Below are 14,740 nucleotides of genomic sequence, written 5' to 3' on the forward strand. Positions count from 1 at the left end.
TTTAGGTGGGCCAATCAGAGCAGACCTTAGGACTTCACTTTAGGTTGATAAGGGTCTGAGGCAGACTTAAACTGAAGGGTCAGGCAGGCATCATCTATGCCAACAGCAAAGAATTACTGCATAAAACTACTGCAATGAACACTGATCAAGATGATGGGGGGCTGGGGAGATGGCTCAGTAGAATAAGCGCTTGCCTGGCAAGCACAAGGGCCTGAGTTCAATCCCTGGTTCCAAAAATAAATAAAGATTTACTAAAAAAAAAAAAAAAAAAAAAAAGGATGGGAGGAAAAATAAGAGTGGTATGCATTTTCATGCCTGAATCCTGGACTACAAAGTAACATAAACCAACACAGACTTTTTTGCTTTGCCAGTGTAGATGGATTGTTAGTCTTCATACAGCATTTTTCTTGCTAATTCTCCACACATGCCCAAAACAGCAGCCATGCTGAGATTACATACTGAGTTCTCTCAGGTTACACCATGCACTCCCACTTCTGTCTGGGCTTTTGCTTTTACCTAAGGCCTGGGCAACTCCTATTCATCCTTCAAAGCCCAACTCCAGCATCAGTACCTCTGGAGCTTCTTTCTTAACCCTCCTCGAGTTTTTCTTCTGGGTTCTGGAGGACAGTGCTTTTCTAGCATTTGTCCTCCACAGAATGGGGCTCCTTGTGTCTCCATGTCCAGTACTGGGGCTGGCACGGAGTAGGCACTGGTCAATGACTGTTTATTGAATAAATGTACTACTAGAGTAGGAAGAGGCTAGAGTCCAGTGTAACACGGTGGTGGGAGTGGATGAACGGGGGACCCGCTAGAGGATCTGGAGCCTGGCGGCTGAGGCCGAGTTCTGTTTTGCCCTCTCCCATGATCATCCTCGACCCTCACCCCCACCACTCCCATTCTGCAAAGGACCCCTGGGCTCAGGAGGAGCCGCACAGGCCCAAGGCCAACACCTCCTCTGCAGGCCAGGGCAGGAGGACCCAGGCTGGCATGAGGGACTCTCCTAAGTGTATTGGGTGACAGGCTGCAGGTGAGGGGCTGACAGAAGGGCAGGGAGGGTAATAACTTAAAAACCAGAGGTGACAGCGGCAGCTCCTCGGGAGACCTCTGCAGAGGGAAGGGGTGGTATTTACAAGGATTTGTACAAAGTGCCCCTGCGCCAGCCTGGGGCTGAGGAGGGGTTTGAGCATTGGGGGTGGGAGGGGAAGGAATCGGCCTCTGACCTCCCATTGCCACTCCCCAATTCTCCAGTCTTTAGGCTCAGCAGCTCTCCCTGCCCCTGCCCAAGACCTAATTCTTGAGCTGTTGGGAGGAGTGGAAGTTCTCTCAGTTCCCCTTCCTGCCCCTGAGCTGTCCTCAAAGTCTTCTCAGGTGCTCCATGGCTGGGCGAGGGGGATGGGGCCAGAGGGAGGCTTCAGAAAGGTACAGCTCCCACCTCCAAGCCCCCATCATTCTGTCCCGGGAGGCCCAGAGAACAGCAGAGGGACAATCTCTGCTCCCCAATCTAACCCAGGGAAACCAGGCGACAATGGGGGGACACCTTCCTTGTCCCCTTTTCCTCCTGCAGAAGCAAAGGGAACAGGAGAAAGAAGAGGGACCCGGGGCCACAGAGGCTCAGAGCTCTAGGTCGTTGGAGATGCGGGTAACGAGGGTGCGGAAGGCCAGGGCGGTGCCCGCCACTCGGCGAAAGAGCACACCCCGCAGGCCTGGCCGAGGCAGCTGGCAGACTTCCACCTCGAAGTGGGACAGGGGCTCGGGCCCGCCCGCACCCCCGTGCAGGCAGGCCAGCAAGAAGGGCTGTGGTTGGCGGCAGCGGCAGCGGGCGGCCGCCGTGGCCTGGCGCAGAGCTGCCATCAGGGCCTCGGGAGGGCGCGAGCTGGTCAGCTTCACACTCCAGGGGAATCGGAGCAGCCGGGGGGTGGTTTCCGCTTGATCCCAAGGTAGATTGCCACTAGGTGGGAAGAGAGCAGAGGTCAACCCTCAGGAAGTCATTCTCTGTCCTCTAGTGAGCTTCCGCTGAACAACTGCCCGGCATAGCCCGCCTCAGCGACACAGTTGGGGTGAGGAGTTTCCCTCTGTCCTTTTTCTTTCCTTTGGTACCAGGGATTGAACTCAGGATCTTGTGCTTACCAGGCAGGCGCTCCTGCCACTGAACTATCTCCCCAGCCCCAGGAGTTTCCCTCTGCATTCTGGGATCTCTAAAGAGCAGCTGAGCTCATTTTCTTCTGGTAATGAAGATCAACTCTCCCTTGGGAGACCAGGGATTCTCTCCTAGACTCTGCAATGTCTGTTCAAAGGGGTGCTTGGAAATTTCTGGGGGCTTTCCAACTGTCACATTCTGGGTTGGGGTACTATATGTTTATTAGTCTGGGTGCGAAGGCAGCTCAGGAAAGATACATGTTTTAAAATGGGCAGTAGACCCCTGTAGAAGAAAGATCCAGATGGTCTTGAGAAGACCTCTAGTCTAACTGTTCTGCTTTTGATGGGGCTGACCCTGCTCCTTTCTACCAAGGGTGAGTAATGGACTTGGGTTTTAGCCAGAAAGAGTGGTCCACTTCCCTGGCCACTGGGATTGGGTCAATAATGATCACATGATCAGATCTAAACAATCAAGAGTGTTTCACCCTTCTAGCTACAGGCATTGGTTTAGAGATGAGCACGTGACTTATACCCAGCCAATGAGGATCATTTCCTGGAAGGTACAGGAACTTCTGGGGAGAAGGCTCTGATTTCTACTGGGGTTTCTAAAGTGGTAATAAAAGCAAGGCTTGGAAGGAGCTATGGCACTGCCTGCTTTGGTAAATGAAGTTTTTTTTTTTTTAAGGATTTTCATTCCTGTTTTTATTTGTAATGTATTTAGTATAGGGTCTACAGGGTCTCACTACACAGATTGGACTCATAGTGATCCTCCTGTTTTCAGCCTCCTAAGTGTTGGATGGGATTACAAGCGTTCGCCCAGTCTCAAATGCTGTCTTAGCGTGCCGGCTGCCAAGGCACATCGGGGCTCGGGATTGAATTCCGGTCCCTGAGTCTGCCCAGGCAGGGTCTTTACTCCGCTGAGCTATCTGGCCAGCCTGGTAAATGAAGTTTTATTAGGACACAGCCACACTCACTTGTTTTTCTACTGAATACGGCTGCTCTGAATGGCAGAGACTGGGGGCCTGCCCATTAGCTCATCTGTTTAAGTGATTGCTTAAACAAAGCAGTCAGGGGGCCTGGGAGATGGCTCAGTGGAATAAGCGCTTCCCTGGCAAGCACAAGGGCCTGAGTTCAATCCCCGATTCTGCCAAGAAACAAAACACAAAAGCAGCCAGGTTCAGGATGCTGTGGTTGATCTCCTGATCCTCAAGCCTTGCCAGACCTGCCCTGAAGGCATCCTGAAGGGGGGGGGAGATCCTTCTGAATGGCAGAGACTACATCTCTCAAAGCCTAAAATATTTAGTGTGGCCTGTACTGTTTGGCCAGAGCCACCAGTGATGCTCCGGAGCTCAGTAAGAGAGGGCCATGGGGCATTTTTGGAAGCTGGCCTTGGAAAATGAGACTTGGGTCCCTTTTCAGAGCCTGGGCTGAGTGGGGGCATTTTTGGAAGCTGGCCTTGGAAAATGAGACTTGGGTCCCTTTTCAGAGCCTGGGCTGAGTGGCGGGGGCTGCTGGGGGTGGTGGGAATTCCAGGTAGTCTGGGGAGGACAGGGGCACTCACCTTGTGACCTCAGGTCCCCCGATTCTCTCAGGTTCGTCTGCGACCCTAGGGGAGGGGAGAGAGATAGTGTCTAATGGGGGTGGACAGAGGCCACCCTCCTCCCACATCCCATGGCCTCTGCCCAGGGCCCAGCCCCCAGCCAGGCTCTGCGGAGGGTGGATGACGACTCCATCCCTACTCTATCCACAGGAGGGGCTCATGGTGAAATGATTAGCGCAGGTCGCAGGAGAGATACTGAGAAACTTAGAAGATGAGAAATGGGAGCGGGCAGACACACATATAGAGAGGGCAACAAAGACAGACACACAAGTGTTGTGCACCTGCACACACAGACACATTCTCAGGCTTTGTTTAAACAGCAGATGCCTCCTCGAACCCCCCGGCTATTTTTCCCAGCATGCATCCCACCCAGAGAGTCACACCCTGCTTACTGTCTAGGTCCCAACTAGAAGGTTGGCTCTGTTGGGAGTGGAAAGGGAAGACTTTTTCCATTTTGTTCCCTCTCTACCGCAGGGGGCCTAGGACAGTGGTGGCGAGCCTATGCCCAACGTGCCACAGTGAGATATTTGTATAGCTGAAAGCTCTAGAAGGTCCACCATGACTAGCTAGGACAATGCCAGGTGCACAATGAAGGCCCAGGGGATAATGGAATGGATAGAAAGAGCAAATAAACTATTTTTTCAAACCAGGAATTGAACTCAGGACCTCATGATTGCTAGGTAGGCACTGTGCCGCTCAGCTATATCTCCAGCCCTATTCTTTTTTGAGATGGGGTCTTGCTTTGTAATTCAGGCAGGGCTTGAACTCACTGCGTAGCCTAGGCTGGCCTGGAACTCCTGGCAATCCTCCTGCCTCAGCCTCCAAGGCTACCATGCCTGGCTTTTATTATTATTATTATTATTATTTTTTTGTGGAACCAAGGATTGAACTCAGATTCTTATGCTTGCCTGGGAAGCACTTATTCTACTGAGCCATCTCCCTGGCCCATGCCTGGCTTATTTTTATTTATTTTATTTATTTTTGTGGTACTGGGGATTGAACTCAGGACCCTGCGCTTGCCAGGCAAGCGCTTACTCTACTGAGCTATCTCCCCGGCTCTTATTTTTAAACAATATAATCCTCAAGCGCTTTTCTTTTTTTTTTTTTTCAAGCGCTTTTCAAGGAAGCATTCTCAACCTGGTTCGTGCATCATCTCACTCAATGCTCCAAGCAACCTTTCCCGAAGCATTCTGTTGCTACCCTCATCCTGGTACAGAAGAGCAATGCAGGGCTCAGAGAGGACAAGTGATATCTGAGGTCACCTAGCACAGGTGGTCTCCGGACGCCCACTATGTGGCTCCAGAGGCTGCACTTCCGCCACCCCCCTTTTATAGAGTGTGAAGATAAACTCGCAGGCCCCACAGGAGATCTTAACCCGGGAAAAAGGCCAAGATGGGGGTGGGGGTGACAGGGTGCTCACGTCCACAGCTCCCCGTGCTTGTGGGCACTCACACACATGCAGACATGAAGGCAGCGACAGCCAGCGTGTGAGAGGGACTTACTGATCTTGGCTCCCTGGGGCAGAGAGGCGCCCGAGACACAGCGGTTAGAGTTCTGCCGTTTAGAGGGATCGAGGGTAACCCTGCAGGGTGAGGAAGAGGAGGAGGAGGAGAAAGAAGAGGAGGAGGAGGAAGAGAAAGAGGAGGAGGAGGAGGAGGAGGAGGAGGAGGAGACAGAGGAGGAGAAGAGCAGGAGGAGATATCAGGGTACAGCAGCAGAGCAGAGCAGAGGACAGGTCGGGCCACTGCCAGCCCTCATCCCGTTCCCCATCCCCTGGAGCTCACCGTCGGGTCAGTTTGGAGGTCAGCTTGGTGAAGAGGTTGGTAGTGGTACGTGGCCGCCCAGTGGGCAGGGGAGCAGCCTCGTGGGCCAGCGTGGGAGAGGCGGGGGGCCCGTTCTGCACACCCCCGCCACCCCCGGCCCCTGCCCGCCGGTCCCGGACCTGGCCGCCGTGGAAGGTACTGCGGACGGTGGAGCCTCTTGCTAGGCGGCTCCGCTCCCCTGATGGGGGAGCCAGGCTGTGACTGGAGGGCGAGGCGGGGGGCACCCGTGGGGTGCCGGAGCTGTGAGCAGAGAGGGACAAGTCAGGGTGAGGCTCTGAGGCAGGCCTGGGTAACAGTCTCTCTGGCTACTCATTGTCCTGTTGAACCCTGAAACCCCAACTCAGGCCCAGGCTGCCATGTACAGCTGCACAGGCCATGTCCTATAGAGCCTAGCATTATTTTATTGACTCATCCTCCTTCTAAGTTATCTGTTCTTCTAAATGCCGCCCCCCCAACTATCCCTAGTCCAACTCTCCTTTAATTTTAATTTTTGGGGACTTTTTTGAGACAAAGATTCACTCTGTCGTTCAGGTTGGCCTTGAATTCACGACGTAGCCCAGGATGGCCCAGAACTCATGATCCTCCCGCCTCAGCCTCCTGAGTGCTGGGATTACTAATATAAAGAACCCTTTCCCATCCTCATCTTGGCACAGGAAGTTGGTATTTGTAGTTCTATGAAAATGTGTTGGAATTCTAGTGAGTTAATTTCAATCCATCACTTCCAGCGCAATCCGCAGAGAGAAGACACTAAGGCATATCTGTAGTTATGGGGAGCCAATGGGTCCTAAGGCCAGCCATGGTCATGGCTGTGCAGAACAAAGGTCTCGACCCTGGGCCAAACCCAGATTTTATTAGTCTGTGAAAAAGGGAGTGGCTTGAGGATGAGTGACAGTGACAACGGATGATGTAGGCGAGTGCTGCGCGCTGGGCTGGGTCGGAGGCCTGAAATCACCTCTGCAGTGTGCAGACAGGAGGACACATAGAGAGAGAAATCCATGTAACACTACTGAGACAGTACCTAATGTTTTGGGCTCGGAGCTTCAGCTCTGATGTGTAATATTTTAAGCCCTAGGAAGTCAAAGCCTCTGCCTCAAGGCTCCATCCCAGCTGACAGCATGAAGCACTGTCCAAGGGAACGATGGGATCCGGGAAAACACTGCCTGCCATCCTTAAAGACTACCACCAGCACCTCAGCTAGACTGACAGGCACTGCTTAGAGCCAACTGGAGGAATAAGGAAAGTCCTAGCCAGCTCTGTGTAGCAACACATGGAAACAGGGTCAGGCCCAGCCACAGCGGAGACAACTGCTCCTGCTTCAAAGGCAGTCACCCAGGTGGCCCTCCACAACACCAATGTCCCGTCATACCCGACATCCAACTCTCCTCTTTCTAGACTCTACAACTGAATGGATTAACATAAATTTTGGGCTGACACCCTTGCTAACTGCAATCCAAACTCGGGAACCAAATCAATTTGGCAAAGACTATGCGACCTGAGAGTGGCTCAGGGACAGTTTCCAGTGACATTCCTGTCCTCTCATCAAAACTGTCAGGGAACAAATGTCAACATCAAGGCTATCTATGCTCACGACAACTTCAGGACAGGTGACAATAAGGAGGAAGGATGCTATGTGGATAGTTAGGGCCCTTCTGTCCCAGGATCTTCTAGCCCCTCTGACCTACCACAGTCCTCAGTGAGTGGCAGACTTCCAATTTCTCTTTCCAGGGACCCCTAGGGGCAGATGGGATCTCTGAGAAAACTAAATCCATCCTGTCATTTCACTCTTTTTTTTTTTAATTTTATTTGTGTGTGTGTGTATGTGTGTGTGTGTGTGGCCAGCTCAGCCCACCAGGGGGCGGGGCTGGCTGGCATGTGGTGTTGGGGGATTGAACCATGGTCCCTGTGCTCTGCTTAGCTTGTTCTAAGTAGATGCTTTAGACCACTAAACCATCTCACCAGCCCCCATTTCACTCTTGATAGCCAGATCTCTAAGAGTGTGAGCTAGGCACAGGGCCTCACATCCAGAGACTACACTTCCCATCCTCCCTTGCAGCTAGGGTCAGTCATGTGACTACTTTGCCCAATAGGAAGCACAGACACAGTGAACCATTTCTGGGCCACACCTTTAAAAAGAATGCTGCCTACCCTCCACTCTTTCACTTCTTTTTTTTTTATTTTTATTTTTTAATTTATTTTTTTTTATTTTTCAACAAATAATACACTGCATATATTCTTCTTAGTGGTTAACACTCTTTCACTTCTGTAGGCTGCCTGGGACAGACACACTGTAGTGGTCTCAGCCTTAGAGCTAGAGCCTCTTGCTGAGAACACAGGATCACATGACTTTTCCAATGGGCTAAACATCTCTTTTATTTATGCCAGTTTACATTGGTATAAACTACCCCAATGTTTCCTGAGCAAAACAGGCAAACCACATGTTCTAGAGGTTACAAGTACTGATTCTGAGCCAGGCCTGGTGGCACATGTCTGTAATCCCAGCATTCTGGGAAGCTGAGGTGGGAAGAGTGCAAGATCAAGCCCAGTCTGGACAGCTTAGTGAGACTTGCCTTAAAATTTAACTTAAAGCAAAAAGGCGGTGGATGTAGCTAAATCCAAGTTTCAGGTTCAGTCCCCAGTACCAAGAAAAACAAACACCCCAAAAAAAATCTGCCTGGAGAAAGTCTACAGGCTTTTCTCCCGGTCTTGGCTGTGCAGCCTTGGACAAGTTACTCGATCTCTCTGTGCCTAATTTCCTCAGCTGAAAAGTAGAGACACTAGGATTGAAAAGAATGGAGCCAGCTACAACACACACAGGGCTGGCACATGGTCGATGTCCTCTATTACTGCCTTCAGTTGGTAACCATCACGAAGGCTCTCAGTCATCGATTCCATCTGTCCTCGGACCCCATGCCAGCCTGAGCTCTCCTGGGGCCTCTAATGGGGCCCAGGGACAGTGAGAACCTGTCCCATTATACAAAAAAGAAGACAACAGTTGAGAGACTTACGTAAAGCTAACGAAGCACAAAGGCAGAACTAAGGCTCGGCACAGATGTGGGTCACAGAATCGCGACTGTCACCACCTCACTGCAGTTAACTGGGGGTGTCACCAGTGTCTTGGTGCCACCAGTGCCTGGCCTCTGGGGCATCTACTGTGGGCTCAGGATTGGCGGGAGGGAACCCCTGCACATGGGTGGCTGCTCCGCTCTGGTCTGGTTCCCTCCCTCCCGTGCCACCTCAAAGGGACCTGGCAGACTCAGGCCCCCAGCTGGAGGATGTGGAAACTGTGACAATCTGGGGCTTCTCGCGAGTGCTAAAAATGGACCATTCAGAAAGTGCTCTCGGGTTCCCAGGGCTGGTGGGCGGGCAGCAGGCCCGCCTCTCTTCCTGGGGTGCTGACTTGCCTGTTCAGTGGGGAGCGTTTTCTGGGGGTGCTGTGGGAAAGCAGGTTCCCCCCCCCCCACCCCTTAACCCCCCTCCATACCTGTTTTCTTTGCCATTTGCCAACAAGGATGGGCGTTCTGCCCCAGGGCGCTCTGTGCAAACGTAGGTGTTCCTGCGGGTCATCATGCTGGGGGGGAGGTTGTTCTGCGGGGAAAAGGTGTGGGGGTGAGGAGACGCCCTGCCCCCCCAGCCCCACCTGCACCCCAAGAGTGAGTCAGACCTGCGTGGGGCCCAGGGCAGGATGAGACGTGAAAGGTTCCCAGATTCCAGGTCCCTTGGGTGGAGTTGGGGGATGGGTGGACACAGAGGGGAGCATTCCCTGGGAACCTGAGGGAGGTCGGCCAGAGAGGGCTTCCAGGGATGTTCCTGTCCTCTTTTCCCTCTGAACAAAACCTTCCCTCATGTGTCCAGTAAATTTCCTGTGACTGCCCTTCCTCCTGCCACTCTGTCTCTACCTACTGCTTAGAGGTCCCCTGCTCTGCCCTAGACTCACTCCAGAGATTGGAATTACAGTGGAGAGGCCCTGGGTTCCACCCCCCTGTATCACAAAAAGACAAATCAATCTGTCTGTCTGTGTCTGTCTGTCTGTCTGTCCGTCCATCCTTCCTTCCTTCCTGCCTTCCTTCCTGTCTCTCTCTCCCTCCTCTTTTTTATTGGTGATACTGAGGCTGGAACCCAGGACCTCACATGAGCTAGGCAAGTAATTTACCACCAGGCTGTGGCTGTAGCCCCAGCCCTGCAATTTTCTCTTTTTCCCTTTTTCTTTCTTTGTGGAACCGGGGCTCAAACTTGGGACCCTGCACTTGCCAGGCAGGTGTTTATGCTGCTGAGCTATATTCCTGACCCCTGGAATTATTTCTTCTTTAAATATTTGCAAGAATTCCACTGCAGGAGGGCTGGGAGTGAGGCTCGGTTGCACGGCATGTGCAGGCCCTGGGACCCAGCCCCAGCTCTCCAAAAAAGCAGCTCGGCTGAGGCAGGAGGATGGCCTTGAGTTTGAGACCAGTCTGGGCTACATAGTGAGGTCAAGGCCAGCCTGAACTCCATAGAGAGACCCTTTCCCACTTTCTGAAAAAAAAAAAAAAAAAAAAAAAAAGACAACAAAACTCAAACAATAACAAGAAACCCCCACCCAAACTCTCAAAACAAACAAAACCCCCAACTAAAAGAATTGGGGTGAAAATTTTTTTGGCATGTTGTGTGCTTCAGGCTGGGTCTCCCTACGTAGTTCAGGTTGGCCTTGAACTTGCTATATGTGGCCAGGCTAGCTTCAAAGTGACCCTCCTGCCTCAGCCTCCCGAGTGCCGGGATAACAGCCATGTGCCACGACTCTGGCTCCTTGCTAGGGTTCCGAGCCCCTGGCGCACAGTGCTAGGGCCCTCCTGCCAGGCCCCAATGCTCCACCCATACAGCCTTCTGTTTCTAATGCTGAGTGCTCATTTGTCCACCGGTACCAGGCCCTAGCGTAGCAAAAGAGAGCACTGCTGAAAGACCAGGGATTACCAAGTCCCTGCTGGTGCCCCGAAGAACAGGATAAAGGCAGGGTCCCTAAATTATGACACAGGTGACCCCACGGGACCCTCCCTCGCCCACCCTGGCCACTCACAGGAGTGCTCGTGCTGTCCTTCCGCCGCTCGGGGATCTCCGCCTTGTTAGGATTGTGGGCACTGCTGACCATGGGGCTGGAGGGAGGCAGCCCCCGACTCCCGCTGCCCGCCGCGCTGCAGCTCGCCTTCCGGCCAGGTAGCCGCTCCTCCTTCAATTCTGCGTCCCCTGTGCTGGTGGGGCTTCGCTTGGGGTGCAAGGGTGCTGGGGATGGGCCACCTGGTGGAGGGAGAGACCTTTACAGCTGCTGTCACCCAGCAGCCTAGAAGCCACCAGGGGCATCCTAGGAACTTCAAAACTCCTCACACGGGTTACTACAATCTTAGCCGGGACCATTCTGACAACACAAAATCACCAGGGGACAGAAATCAGCCTGGAAATGCCACATAAAATATGGATGTGGATGGCAGTCTCTAGTCTAGGAGGCTGAGGCAGGAGGGTTTCAAGTTCAAGCCCAGTCACTTAGCACCTTAGCAAGACCCTGTCTCAAAAATAAGGGGCTGGAGACATAGCTTGGTGGGCTAAGTGCCTGCCTGGCAGGTGCAAGGACCCGGGTTTGATACTGAGTCATGCCAGCCCCAAAACTAGGCATGAGGGGCCATGCCTGTAATCCCAGCACTGGGGAGGCTGAGACAGGAGGATCACTACGAGTCTGAGCTATGTAGCAAAACCGTGTACAAATAAATTTGAAAAAAAGAATAAGGGGCTGGGGATGTAGCTTATGAGTGTGGCACCCCTGGGTTTCACTTCCAGTACTGGGGTGAGGGCGGGGTTAAAATGCTGCTTAACAGGGGAGTGGCTAAATAAGCCTGGGAATTTCCATAAAAGGCCACATTCCATTTCTACGAAATGTCCTTGATAAATAATTCAGAGAGCAGGAGAGGGGGAGAGAAAAAGTCAGTGGCTACCAGGGCTGAGAGACAGATGGGGGACTGGAAACTGATGGCCGAGGACTGCGGCGTTTCTTCTGGGTGTGACAAACTTCTAACACTGGTGGTGGGAAGGGGCTCACAACTTTGTTACCAAAGTAAAACCACCAAATTAAGCCATTTATGGGCACCCAATGTATGGTATATGAAATTTATCTCAATAAAACTGTTAAAAAATAGTGGAGAGGCTGAGTGTGGTGGTGCGTGCCTGTTATCCCAGAATTCGGGAGGCTGAGGCAGGAGGATTGTTGCAAGCTCAAGGCCAGCCTGGGCTGCAAAGTGAGTTCAAGCCAGAGAGCTACAGAGTGAGACCTTCCCTCAAGAAAAGAAAAGAAAAAGAAGAAGAAAAACAATAGTAAAGAGGATTAACATTTAAGGAGGAGGTAGATAAAAGACTTTAGCAGTTTCTGTGGTTAATTGGTGGCAGTAGAGAGGTCATTTTCTGCAGCAGACTAGATTATTTGATAGTTGCAGAATGTAGCATATAAATCACTGTGTCTCCCCAACCTTTTTCCACTAAGAATGGCCTCCCCTTACTTGTGTCAGGGCTAGGGAGTGAGAGGGCAAGCTCTCTGCAGCCACTTCGCACAACGTATGTTGTGCCTCAGTTATAGTAAATTAATTCCAACTAGACTCTGATATCAGATTTCTATGCTTGAAAAGTAGACCAAAAAAAAAAGAAAAGTAGACTAAAGTCATTTAGCCTGTTTGGGGTGGTGTCTAAAATTGAAACATAAGAAATTTGTAGAATGAGCTCAAGGCAAAAAGATGAGAAAAGTAAGAGATAAAGGAGAAAAAAAAAAAAAAAAAAAAGCAGAGAGGAAGCGAGATGCACAAAGCACCTGCTCTGGCTCTGGCTGTCGTCCCAGACTGAATCCTTACCAAGCACCACGACAGCCCAAGCACCAAGCACCAGGCAGAAGCTGCAGTGAGCCCTGGGGGGTCACAGCCTCTGGCACACAAGAGCCCTGGGTAAAGGGGGCCTGAGCCCAGATGGGGACAGTGAGCCAGGCCACGGTGACACTCACAGAAGTCGCTGTGCCTGCGCTGGCGGTGATACGTGGAAGAGGAGCTGCGCTGCCCTTTGCTGTGGCTGGCGCCTTTGCTGGAGCTTGTCCCATTGGTGGTGTCGCTGGGCGCCCGCACCCGTGCCAGGGCCAGCCCTGGGGTGCCCCGGTCCCCACCCTCCTGTAAGCAGATGACAGATAAGCCACCTCAGACCCCTGTCTCCCACATCTCCCCTGCCAGGGCATCTACCCCCCTAAGGTCCCCAGGCCCCACTGACCTCGGTCTTCCTGCCCAGCAGGAGGTAGGTGGCGGTCACTTCGTTGTACTTCTGGCTGGTCAGGGCCTCTTTGATTTCTTCCCTTGTGTAGCCCATCCCCACCATCACCTCTGGGCAGGGTGGAGAGAAGGCTCAGCCCCCTGGACCCTTCCCTCTACCCTGTCCGTGTCACTCGTCAAAGTCTGCTCTTTGGCCTGTGAAGTAGCCATTCTCTCTCGGCCAGAGGCGCCTCAATGTTCCTCGCCCGCTCCACATTCCAGGGGCGGGCATATGACCCACATTTGGCCATTTAGCATCTTTTATCCCCCAAGCCACACTGATTGGTTCAGGGCAGGCACATGATTCAGATCTGGCCAATTAGAGTATTTCCTCTCTAGCCACACAGATCAGTTCAAGGATAGCCAACGGTCACCTACTACATGAGTATGAGGAAAGTTCCTGGATGGGGCATCCAGTACGCTGTGGTGAAGGCTACTAGGAAAGCACCTGGGTGGGCCTCGGGAGTTACATGACTGAATAAATGATCAGTATTAGACTAAACCACATGAAACTGCTGATACTGGCAATTTTACAGGTCTATTCATACAGTTTAACTTATACATATATTTTTGGTTCAAGCTATTCCTGTTAGGCAGCCAGAGCCAGACTGACTTTTCTGTTATTCCCTAAGGCAGCTGACCTGGATGGCAGACGCACAACATTTGAGATGTAGCTCAGAGCAAAGGCCTGCCCTGACCCCTAGTACTGCTCTGTTAGGTAGGCTCAGTGACAGGGAAGGGCCTGGAAGCTCAGAGGGGGACTGCTTGGCCAGGGTCACCCAGCAGGAAAACGTCCATGGAGGGACGGCAGGCCAGGTTCTCCCAGGCCCTCCCTAGCAGCCTAGTGTGTTCCGTCGAGGCATACCTCACAGACACGGAGCCCCTTAACGCTCACCAATTCGCTTGGTGTCCCCAAAGTCCTCTTCGGGCTCTGTGTATGGCTTCAGCTCCTCACCCTCATAGCCGATGTTGATCCATTTGTCTTTCATGATTTGCTGCAGGATGGGGATTGGGGGTGGGAGTCAGAAGGAGCCAGAAATACAAGGCCCCTACCTCCCGGGTGGACCCCAGCAATGGTGCCCGCCTGGCACCCAAAGGCCTCACGGCCCAGCATGAGGCTCCCTGAGAACTGGTACTGGCAGTGGCCCGGCCCACCCTCCTCCTCCGCTTCCTGCTGCCCAAACCCTGCAATCATCTCAGAGCTCATTAGCTAATGACTGCCTGGCAGACAGAGGGTGCGGCTGCTGGGGGCATGGGGAGGGGACACCAGGCCACCTCAGCACAGCAGCCTGTCCCAGGCAGCAGGCACAGGAGGGAGGATGAGGGGCGAGAAGGCGGTGCAGGCAGCACTCAGGGGAGCTGGGATGGTGTGGGGCCGGGACTCACCTCTAGAGTGCAGCGTTTTGCTGGGTTCAGCACCAAGAATCTGCGGAGGATGCTCTCGCAGTCTGTGGACATGTAGAAGGGGACCCGGTACTTCCCCCGGAGCACGCGCTCCCGAAGCTCCTGCAGCAAGGGACGGTGTTGCTAGGGGAAGGGCTTCGCTAGCAGCCCCTGGCCACAGGCCACACACATGCTGATCTCCACCCAACAGAGTGATAGCTCCGGCAAGGTGGGCAAAACCTCAACCCTCTCACCTGACCTCAGTTTCACATCTTTAAAATAGAAACCCCAGGGCCAGGAAGATAGCTCAGTAGAATAAGCACCTGCCTGGCAAGCGCAGGGTCCTGAGTTCAATCCCTGGTACCACAAATAAATAAATAAAGTAAAACAGAAACCAGGTGTGGTGGTGCATGCCTGTAATCTCAGTGCTTAGGAGGCTGAGGCAGGAGGAGCACTGTGGATTTTTAAAATGTATTTATTTATTTATTTATTTGGTAAAG

At 52.6% G+C, this 14,740-nt stretch overlaps 1 protein-coding gene across 4 annotated transcripts in view; it reads right to left on the bottom strand.

The window, feature by feature from the left end:
• Positions 1–707: 707 nt before the first annotated feature.
• Mark4 (microtubule affinity regulating kinase 4) overlaps positions 708–14,740 on the bottom strand; it is a 30,372-nt gene continuing 16,339 nt past the window's right edge. For 2 of the 4 annotated variants that reach the window (XM_004644310.2, XM_023704625.1), the window contains 9 exons: positions 14,244–14,363; positions 13,753–13,852; positions 12,820–12,929; positions 12,563–12,722; positions 10,607–10,824; positions 9,041–9,144; positions 5,521–5,799; positions 3,698–3,742; positions 708–1,948 (listed from right to left, as the gene is read on the bottom strand). In XM_004644310.2, coding sequence (XP_004644367.1) covers positions 1,612–1,948; positions 3,698–3,742; positions 5,521–5,799; positions 9,041–9,144; positions 10,607–10,824; positions 12,563–12,722; positions 12,820–12,929; positions 13,753–13,852; positions 14,244–14,363 — 1,473 coding nt within the window. In that variant the 3' untranslated portion in view covers positions 708–1,611. Of the gene's footprint in view, positions 1,949–3,697; positions 3,743–5,238; positions 5,319–5,520; positions 5,800–9,040; positions 9,145–10,606; positions 10,825–12,562; positions 12,723–12,819; positions 12,930–13,752; positions 13,853–14,243; positions 14,364–14,740 lie in introns of all 4 variants that reach the window. The other 2 variants (XM_004644311.3, XM_023704626.1) reach the window with 2 other exon arrangements.

The sequence above is a fragment of the Octodon degus genome, unplaced genomic scaffold (genome assembly GCF_000260255.1).
Source record: "Octodon degus isolate 3935 unplaced genomic scaffold, OctDeg1.0 scaffold00197, whole genome shotgun sequence".
In the NCBI taxonomy this organism is placed as follows: domain Eukaryota; kingdom Metazoa; phylum Chordata; class Mammalia; order Rodentia; family Octodontidae; genus Octodon; species Octodon degus.